The following is an 11448-nucleotide window of genomic DNA, read 5'->3' as shown; positions in this document are numbered from 1 at the left end:
GACAGATGACAGGATGATGGAAGAATGGGTCGAGGTGGAACTTGAAAGTTGATGGTGTTATCACGAGTGGAAAGACGTGGAATGAAGATTGAAAAAACTAGTGAATTGCAGCGCATGAAATCCAAAAGCACAAGAAAAAACCTAAAACCTGCACTTTTTAATTAAAAATAGCACCTCCTCGCACCAACTGTTAGGGTCGGTATACTGGAAAGCATGTTTCGAGCAAGTTCGCGAGAATAGAATCTTGCTTTTGTATGCAAAAACTCTACAATCCATTTTTAACCCAATTCAGTATTATTCGAGTAGTTTCGTACGAATAGAATCAGTATATTATTACATTGTGTTTGCTTGTGCATTTATAAGATGTTTTATAAACATTTAAATGTATAAGAAGCAAACATAGTTTAAGTCTTTTGCTTAGTAGATGAGATAGGCAGGACGCCCTTTTCTCATCATTGTGGTAGCTTGGAGCGCGGAGATTATGGCGGTTCGCCGGTTCTCGAGATTCCATGGTATACGGTGGGTTCCCTTCCCGGAGCTTGTAGGGATATTTGTCTCTCCTTACAACGATATCCATTCTTAGGATTACATCGATATCTCTCATCGCCATAACTTGTAGGTCGTGAGCGACTAATTTAAGATCTCCTAATAGAATTTCTACGTTCGGGCATGTTCGAGAGATTTCTATTGTCCCACCCACTGATGAAGACACTAACATCTTATCGATCAACAATTATCACATTAAAAGTCATGCATACTTCAGAATAAACAAGTAACCAAATAACATTTCACATCTACTTTCAACCATTTTCTTCAAACTCACACTTTTTCCTCAAAGTTTCCATATTGCCTCTTATAACGATTTTGATCTCGAGTCTAGTGCTAACAAGAAACTATTGCATCATCTTTTCTCCAAGCATCCGATTATAACAAATATCTAAATTCTCCGTTTCGTTATTCATGCATTGATCATCAGCTACTCGTAAGCATATTTCCTTTCTCAAGAGTTTATTGCTTAAGTTCGATCTTCTAGCAGCTTGTGGCAGGTAGTTCGTTGTTGCAGAATATCTAACGTCTCGTTTATTGGTTATGTCGATGCTTAGTTGGTGTATAAATTTCCACGCGTGTTTGGCCATATGAACTTATTCCTCGTGTGTATCCGAAAAGCACAGCTCTAACATTTCCTTGAGTCTAGTATTAATAATTCGAAAATTGATCAAACAGTCTTACTTGGATAGAAACTGATTTCAACTCGAAGAAGCACCACAAAATATCTTTCATCGGAAAGGCTCCAAACTTAATCAAGGAAACAAGAATAAAATTCCTAGATCGACACTTTCAAATCTCATCATTGACAATTGGTTTGAAACTAAGCAAGGACTAAGTTCCATTAAACTTAACCCGTCCATCCTGAGAATTAAATGGTTTAGAGGTATCAAGTAAAACCCATAGAGATTGAGAATTTACTTCTGACGAGGGCTCGAAAGAACATGGGATAGGTCATGAAAACAGGATGAAACTGCAATAAATCTCAAATTCCATAGCAGACTGCCTGATCAAAATTTGAAAAAAATTCCAGACAACAATGAAAGATATCGTTCAAACATGTCGAGGCCTAAAATAATCAGTCGCGGCAGGATTTAGAAACATAGACATAATGTCATGAAGTAACACTAAAATGGTTCAACGACATCATGTTATTGAAAAATGGAATCACATCAATGGATTCGCGGTTTGTTAAAGGCAACTCAAAGTGAATGGAACTTTTCAGAAATTTAATACAATCAACCCGTTAAGGAAGAAGAGAACATGATAGCCTTAACTTGGTGTTGAAGAAAGAAAAATTACTGAGCTAAAAAGAATTTCACTTCTACAAGAAAGAACAGGCGAAATGAAGAGGTGAACAAAATTTCAACAAGAATATTCCATCATTTGAAGAAAACAGATCTGGAGATGTGATCATACTGAAGGTCATAACTGCAAACAATCTTTAGGTATGAAGTTCAATGACGGAAGCTCATAAAGTCAAAATGTTGTCCTTGTAAATGACGAATTAAAGAAGACTACTTAATCAAGATGTCCAAAGATGTCGAAATATACGCTATTTAATTAGCCTATGATTTAATTTGGTATTTTATGGAGTATAATAAAATATCACAGAGCAGAATAAAAATAATAATTCTCCCAAATAAAATATGGGATAGGTGATTTTTAGCTCCTCCCACAAGAAATTTAATTAAATTCCTAATTAAAATAGGATATGGCAAGATCTCTTTAAATATGGTAAGATATGCTAGAATATTTATATTTATTCATGGAAGAGAATAAATAAGGGATCAAATAATATAACAAAATAATTCCTTCTCCCATAAATAGGAGATTTTCAAAATCTCCATGTGTAAGCAATGGGGTCAAAAATTTCATGGAGGAAAATAAGGAATAATCGGACTTTGTTTTTAATTTGGATAATTATCCCAAGCAATTAATTAAATCCAAGAAAAAAAGGTTTTATTTCTCCAACAATAATAGGGGTCGAAAATTCCAATTAAATACTGATGCTCCTATTTAATCTCACTCATTCCTTAGGAAATAATTCGCCACAATATATTTCACCCTGCATCAAATATTCACACAGTCACGTCACAAATTTCAACCATTTTCACTTTCACCTCATATTCTCAACACATTGACCTTTCAATGACCACGTCATATACTCCACATCTTTGACTATTCAACAGCCACGTCATATACTCAACATATTTGACTATTCACATAAATCTCAACTCCAAGTCGCAATTAGGTCACAAAGAAATCATGCATTTAATTCACTCATCATTTAATCCACATACTTCATAGCATTGAAAACATTTAATGCAAAAATTTTATGACTCGAAAATTAGGGTTCGAAAAGTGGGGCGTTACAGGTATAGCACTGAACGGATCTAACAGCAAGACGCGTATTTATGCTATCTACTCAAAGACTAGGTCTTGATAAAATACTATTTCTTAATCTACATATGTTAGCATTGAGCATACGGTATTGATTATACACTACTTTGACTTATCAAATGATGCGGGTTTTTCGCAACCCAATAATCCTGATATATTGGGTAGTGGTGATTAATATCTAGCGGTGCTAGGATTGCTATTATGTTGAAACGTGCGCGAGGTGAGTTTCGTTTGATAATGTCCTTAAGAGGAACTCGAACAAGGTTTTATTATTAGTTGGAGTTTTATTACTCTATGAATAATAAATAAGTGTTTCTTGCTAAGTCCACTCTTGGAATTAATAAGATATTAATTAATTAAGTCCATAGCAGGCATTAATTAATTAATGGACATTTATATCTTAAGCGCGGGAAATAAACAACAAACAAAATGGAAACTCGGATTACTTATAATTTCGGATTTGGATGGGGAGAGTTTAATATTACTTCTGTAGTGGCTGCTCATAATATTTCAATATAAGCTTGTATTAAATTGTGGGTTCAATTTAATTAGTAAAAAGCTAATTGGGGGAGCCCATATCCAAAACCTTCCATAGATCTCTGTCTGGGCCCAAAAGGAACTTAATATAAATAGGAGAATAAAGGAGACAGGAAACACTTAATTTTATGTGAAAACCACGCCAGTCCCAAAAAATTAGAGAGGGGAACGATTTTTTTTTCTATTTTTTCTCCTCCGTGAGGAATTTTCTGTCTTCTTTATTCGAGTCCTCTTATTTTGATAAGATCATCCCACACTGATATCAGAATACAGTTCGGGAACCAGAGAGAAAATCCGTGGTCTAGTATTGAAGATCATCACGTGGAGAGAAGGCGCGAGCAATCGTCGATTCTTTAGAGAATCAAATCGGTAACCCTAAACCGTAGAAATCATGTTTAGGATTTATATTTTCTAAGCATGAATTATTTACGTTCTAGCATGCAATTATCTGTTGAACATGTGAATTGATTAATCGCATAATAGGTTAAATAGATCCGCGTCTGATTTATTTGTTTTGTACAAGTCTTCCGCTGTGCAAGGGCACCAAACCCCAGCACCAACCCTAATGGGCTAGCCCGTTTTTGTGTTTGGATTGCGAAATTACAGCCCTAAATTGCTAATTTTGTCGGTCTATTCGGGCTGATCCATGGATTTCAGGTTGATTGTCATCCCTATCTATATACATCTTGCAAATACTACAAAATAGTAGTATTATTTAATTTCTGTATAAATAATTAAAAAAAATTCACACACCAATAACTTGAGAAACTAAAATTATTCAGCATAACAAATGAAGGAAGTGTGAATACAAATCTGGATCTTACATATCACAAAATAGTAAAACTGAAAAAATTGAGGTGTCCCTGATAATTGGATTGATAATGAGAACATGATTTGCGGAAGACGTCAGCGTGAGTAAATTGTTTGGTAGAGCTTTATTATCTCTCCATAAATAGGGTTTGTCTTTGCATGGGTGTGTGAACTGAAAGGTGAATAGACATCAGCATGACAGAGTGTTTGGTACGAATTAATCTCTCTCATCACTCACTCACTATATACCTAGCTGTCTAGTAGGAGTATTTATATATACAGGATATAGAGGATTCATTTCATGCATATACTGAAGGAGAAGTGAAAATGAGCAACAGAAGATGGTGCCCAACTCCGGAGCAAGTGATGGTGCTTGAGGAGCTGTACAGAAGAGGCCTCCGCACCCCCACCGCCCACCAGATTCAGAAGATCACCGCTCATCTCTCTCTCTACGGCAACATCCAGGGCAAAAGCGTCTTTTACTGGTTCCAGAACCACAAGGCCCGCGACCGCCAGAAACTCCGCAACAAACTCCTCTTCTACCAAACCCTCCATTTCCAGGTAGAACAACACAACATATAAGCTTAACAAGTTAAGTTAGCATGCACCAACTTAGAACATCTTAATCAACAAACAGATCTGTAAGGTTAACATTCTCCACCGTCTTTTCAATCCGTCGAGGAAAGGTTTGCTTTACTTTTACCTAAGGAATGTACTTAAAGCATGTTTGGTAGCAGGAATGGAGCTAGGATTTCACTTAAGGAGGGCCAAAAATATTATGTAGAAAAATTTTATGCATTTGAGAGGGGCATTTAGTGTAGTTTGTTAATATAATTGAAATTTATATATAACATACAATAGTGTTGAAGGCATGAGGGGGGTCATTTGACCCTGCTCCATACATACCGGCTCCGCCCCTGTTTAGTAGTATAGATAACTCATCTAGGGATGAAATTCTATTAACAAACGGATCTCTAGGGTTAACGTTCTCCATCGTCTTTTCAATTCGTCAAGGAGAAAAGTTTTGTTTTACTTTTACCTTAGGAAAGCTTAAATTTATTGTACTCCACTAAGATGTAGTGTTATTCCCTATTTCTGAATTAGTTGGAAATATTCGCATCTAATTTCATATTTTCATTTTGTGTGGTCACACCCAAATTTTAGGGTTATCATCTGCAGAAATAGAAATTTAATGTCTTCAATTTGGCGTCTGAGTAGAATAAATAGGGAACTTATTGGCACATCAGCTCATTTAAATGCGGTTGGAATCAATTAGATTGATGAATGATGATCTTGGACCACTTGTAGAATTACGCACGAAAATGAAATCGAATTGATAGTGAGTTCTTTCCTTATTTGATAATGTCTTCACTCTCTCACTGTGTAGTGTGTCGATTTTTGGCAATGAACCATAAGTTGTGTTAGCTGAAAACAAATATGAGCATTAATGATGTGTGTTATAATACGTGTAGGGTAACAGTGGGATGATGATGCGGCAGACAATACCAGATCCCCCAAAAGATTGGGTAATGATGCGATCATCGTACGGCCATGATTCCGTGATGGTTATGGACAATCTGGGCCCCACTCCCACACTAAACCAGCCCCTCCAAACCCTACAACTCTTCCCACTCACTTCACCTGCTGCTGCAAATCATCCATGAAAATCAAACTGCAATTGCTAATTAGCTTTATGAATATCTAAGAGTTGGTAAGACACATGCAAATCTCTCTCTATAGTAGATTTGAGTGCTTGTGTTGTTTTTCTGTTATGTGTCTGTGGACTTCCCAAATATGCTGAAATGTCCAACAGTTGCATTGAGGAGTACTCCTCTTTACTGCTGGCCACTATAGTCTCATCTTCTGTTTAGTACTTTTCCCAATTCAGAATCTATCAGAATTTGCTGAATCTCTCTCTTACATAGGCTTAAATGGAGTATCAATTTTTATCCCAACCTTTACCTATTTTTTTCAATTCTATAGTACTCCTACCAAATTTTACATTTCAATTTAATTGTGCTACATATGTCATATTCAAACTCAATTAATCCATTATACTTCCGATGAAATAATTGAATATATAATTGGACCACTCAAATCATGGGCTTCAACAACCCTCAGCCAAATTTCAGTTTAAACCATCTCTACATTATTTTTGAAGGATACAGGGTATAAAGCTTATAGGTAGTGGTAGTAGTAGTAGTATATTATTGAAAAAGTATGAAATAGTGAATATATTTGTGTCTCTTTTCTAATTCGAAAGCAGTGCAGATGCAGAGTTTTTTTTTCTAAGAGATCTATGAGAGACAAGTCGAGGAAGATGCATGCATGCATCACATATCATTAATTTAAAACGCATCGTAGATTCGTAACGAAATAGTACTCCTCCACATATTGTTGGGGGAACAATTTTCAAGGAAGCAGTGGTCTACTTGAATGGCTAGTGATTGAGTGGATTGTGGGATTTATTAATAAATTGTTTTTATTTTGTTTTGACAGTTTTGGATTGGACGAGACATGTACATTGTCTTGAAAAGTCTATCTTACATGTATGATGTTAGGGGATGGATCAATCACTCACTCAATCTTTGACTTTCTAGTAAGGACAAAACTCCAAACAGCCAAATATAGATATCATATTTATCGCGACACATTAATTAAGTTTGTTTGTGAATCAATTCTAATACCAACTATAATGACAACCTTTTGAAATGTAATAAAAACAAATTAATCAAATCCATGGTCTACAAATGACCAACCCCAACCATATTTATAACTAGTATTTTAATGTTTATTTGAGTACCAATTATTTTTAGTCTATAGGGTTATCAATCGGCTAACGTGTAGTAATATTGAAAGTTATTTCAATCAACTTTATTTTTTTTAATACTCCACTTCAGTTTATCGCTAAGATTAATTAAAGTATGCAAATATTCAGTCGTGCATAATGATTTTGTCGATCTTCTTATTTAGTGACAATTAATCATGTTCCAAACATGAATTATTATTTCAATCTATACTGTCCATATATATTTACACATGCACATATACGTCATACGTGTGCATTAATTAATATATAGTGTAAAATATTTATGTCTTTGAAATATGATCTTTAAAGTATGTACTATTACATTAATGTGTTCTTTTTAATGTTTTAAAAATTGGAAAGGACCAGCTGGTTTGCTAATTGGCATTTGGTCTAGTCTGATTCGCATATAAAACTCGCTTATTAGTCTAGCCACTGCAAACTAAAAAAATATCGATTTGATCCACAGTTGGCCGATTCAACTAGTATATGGAGCATTTTGCTCTAAAAAAAAAAAAAAAAAAAAAAACTTTAGCTTCTTGGTATGATGGAATGGAATGGAGATGAAAATAGAATGAGGGTGGGAATGGAGTGGGGATTCCATTCCATTCTTGTGCTTGGTTAATGTAAGGAATACAAATAGAATGGAATTGAGTAGTGTGTGTAAATTATGTGTAGTGTGTGTGGTGTGAGCAATGTATGCAATGTGTGGAGTGTGCATAGTGTGTGTAGTGTGTGTGCGAGCGCAATGTGTATAGTGTGGATTTTTATTAATAACTAAAAATTCTAAAGTTTTAGTTTTATTATAAATTATAAAATTATAAAATTGAGGATATTAAATTTTAATATAAATTAATACTAAATAAATAGAAAAGAGAAAAATGGAATGTAATGGTCATTCATTAGCTAAATGGAAAGAATGGCTATTCCCGTATGGAATGGACGGAAGAAAAATACCTAGCAAATGAATGGAATATCTATTTTTCTATCGACATAATTAATTTCTCAATTCCTATTTGAAGGCAGCAATATCTCATGTGGTTTTTGAGAATTATTATGCAAAATTACCATCATCAAAAATCGAATAATTAGATTGTAATATTGCCATCACTAAATTGTTACTTAGTACACCGTATGATATATATTTAATTATATATATATATTTGTTAAAGTATTCTAGTCCGATCAATCGTCAAATTGATTGAACTTTCACTGACTCTATCCAATTGTGATCCGTTACTTGTCTTGGAGGAATTGAATACAGGTGATAGAATTCAATAAGCCTGTCTGCGATTACAACTAACTAGTTTGATTTTAGTAGTGTATTAAATATCATAGTTCTAAATTTTTGAATGATTATCTCGTGGCTAATGTTATATGGTGTACCTTCAACCACGATGTCATTCCGGAGGCCATATAAATTTTTAAACCATGCATTAACAGATAATCTAGCTATTAATGATAATATGACTGTCTTTAATCATAAATAATAAATGCACATCATATATACAAAATCACTAAAAGCAATGAACAAAACAGTTATATCTTCGTTTCAAAAAAAAAAAATCACATTTAGATCAAAGCAATTAACTCGATTATCTTTGGGCTGTAGTCGAGCCCAACCCAAAATCATTGGGCTTTGGAATGTTGAGTTGGGACAAAGTAATCTTGTTTTATCTGCAGGCTGAAATAGCCCGCAAATAACAATTTTCTAGTAATGGTAGCAATTAGCAAAATCATGAACCTTAGCCAAAATCTCATATTTTCATTAAAAATTTTAGTTGATCATAAATATCATGAGCTAAGATCCTTTCCCAAATTTTCCACGTCGTCGATAATGCACTTTTTATTAGTACTAAAATAATATTTTGATGCAACTAAAAATTAATTCTGATCATATTATTGTGTCTTGTTTGATCCATCAAATGCAATTCCCTTCCGCCTGCAGATCTCGTCAACATTACTTTTAAAAATAAATTATAGGAGTACTCATTAATTCAACGGTAATTCAATCACAATAAATTGTGCCAATAATAGAAAATAATTGCGAAAGTGCATATATGAATATATGAAAATTAATCGCAGATCTTCTCTAGTTAATTAACTACCAATTCTTCTTCAAACAGTTAATCTAGACTCAAACATAAAAATCTGCATTGAACTAGGCACATTAAATCTCATTCGCGATTTAACTTTTTTCCCCAAAATAAGCACACTTTTGCATGAAACAATTCATCACACTTTCACTATAAGTACAAACTAAAATCAAACAAACATCGCAAAAGAAACCTTAATATTTTCTACAAAAACAGAAAAATCGATGGATCAGAAGAAAACAACAAAGGGTCGTCAAAAAATAGCGATAGAGAAAATAGAGAAAGAAAACGATTGCTACGCGACGTTCTCAAAGAGGCGGCAAGGATTGTTCAAGAAAGCGAGCGAGCTCTCCACCTTATGCGAGGCCGACGTCGGCCTCTTCGTCTTTTCTCCCACAGGAAAGCCCTTCTCCTTCTTCCACCCTTCCATGGAGCCTGTTGTGTCTAGGTTCCTATCGGGAGGCGGGGGCAGGGGCGACGACGCGTCTCGGCTGGCTGAGGCCTTCTCGAGAAGTAGGGTTCGCCATCTCAACCAAATGATTGAGAAGATTGGGGAGAGGCTGGACGATGAGGAGGCGAGAGAGAAGGAGTTGGATGAAGCGGCGACGACGAGGGAGAGATGGTGGGAGATGGGTGTTGAGGATCTTGACAAGGAACAGGTTGAGCAGTTGATTGCTTTCATGAAGAATTTGCAGTCGGAGTTGCACAAAATGTTACATTATTAAATATTCTTAAATTGTTTGCTACTGTTTGTCGATTTATGTTGTGATTATTTTCGGTTTTTTTATTATTACAGGTGTCTTAGTTACTAAGGAGTATTATCATATTATTTATTATTTCAGATAGTCCCTTTCAAAACCTTTTCACTCCCCCATATCTATTATGTAAAAACTACAAAAAAATCATATTCCACATTAAACGTAGAAACTTTTGGAACCTAAGTGTCATATTCTTATATACTCCCTCCATCCCAGATAATTCGTCCCAGTTCATTTTTCACACTCATTTTGCAAAAATAATAATAAATAGGTAAAGTTGAGAGAAAGTAAAATAAGAGAAACAATAATGTAGATAAGACTATTCTCTACATTATTCTCTCTTTTACTTTACTTTCTTTCCACTTTAACTATTTATTATTATTTTTGCAAAATGAGTGTAAAAAAGGAACTGGGACGAATTATCTGGGACGGAGGGAGTAATACATATGCATTAAAAATTAAATGTAACATTTCTAATGGCAATTATGTTAATTTGTCCAAAACGCAGAAAGCTTTGAAATTTAGGTGTCATATACTTAAATAATAGTACTATGGATATAAAAAAAAAAAAAATGCTCCCTCCATCCCACTTTAGGAGTCCCATTTAAGTTCGGTACGGGTTTTAAGAAATGTAAAGGAAAGTGAGTGTAAAGAGATAGTGGAATAAGAGTCCTACTTTTATGAGTATTAGTTTTATAATATAATAATATGAGTGGCCTATTACCATTTATTGAATATTCCAACTGAGACTCCTAAAGTGAGACACCAAAAAATAGTCAGGACTCCTAAAATGGGACGAAGGAAGTAAAATGTAACGGTTCTAATGGCACTTCTATTAATTTCTTCAAAACATGTCTTTTATATATGTATAAATACACATTAAAAATATTAAATTCTTGTATTTAAAAAGGTACTCGCTCTATCCCAAAGTAATTGAAGCTTCTTTTAGGCATGACATTTAAAAAATTGGCATGTTAAAGGTTAAAGTGAATAAAATAAAGTAAGAAAGAGGAAAAGAAAGTAAAAAAAGAGAGAAGATGAAGTTTTTGCTAAAAAGAAAAATAACTAATTACTTTAAAACACCCTAAAAAAGAATATAACTCAAATATCTTGGAATTGGGGGAATAGTCTTGTATAAGTTCGAGAGATGCCTCTAATATGAGTAAAAGGCAAGGGATGTATATTGTGTAATATGGTGGATTTATAAAGGCCCAAGGGATGATATGGTGGATTTAAACAAATTAATGAAATGGACATGAAAAGGCCCAAGGGAAGTATATTGAAATTCTCAAATTCCCCACTATTTCACTTCCATTACAAATCATATCAAATGTTTAAGAGTAAACAACCTCGATATCCCACTCATCAATAAATGAAGAGAAAACAATCACAATAAAGTGGTACGTGGAAATGGCTCTTATTTTAGAGGATATAGAAGAGGTTTTAAATTTTTATTCAATTTTTCAAAACTGAATTACATCAAGTATAAATA

At 34.2% G+C, this 11448-nt stretch overlaps 1 protein-coding gene and 1 pseudogene across 1 annotated transcript; both read left to right on the top strand.

Moving 5' to 3' along the window:
• The first annotated feature begins 4617 nt into the window (after positions 1 to 4617).
• LOC125186115 (WUSCHEL-related homeobox 5-like) lies at positions 4618 to 6208 on the top strand. Its single transcript, XM_048082434.2, has 2 exons — positions 4618 to 4857; positions 5769 to 6208. The coding sequence occupies exons 1-2, from the start codon at positions 4624 to 4626 to the stop codon at positions 5958 to 5960; spliced, it is 426 nt and encodes a 141-aa protein (XP_047938391.1). The 5' UTR covers positions 4618 to 4623; the 3' UTR covers positions 5961 to 6208.
• A 3214-nt stretch (positions 6209 to 9422) lies between these two features.
• LOC125189687 (agamous-like MADS-box protein AGL61 pseudogene) lies at positions 9423 to 10010 on the top strand (annotated as a pseudogene).
• Positions 10011 to 11448: the final 1438 nt, after the last annotated feature.

The sequence above is a fragment of the Salvia hispanica genome, chromosome 5, assembly GCF_029641045.1.
Source record: "Salvia hispanica isolate PSC_SH4W2 chromosome 5, Shi_PSC_v1, whole genome shotgun sequence".
NCBI lineage: Eukaryota > Viridiplantae > Streptophyta > Magnoliopsida > Lamiales > Lamiaceae > Salvia > Salvia hispanica.
The sequence above is the reverse complement of the archived record's forward strand: the minus strand, read 5'-3'. Positions and strand labels throughout refer to the sequence as shown.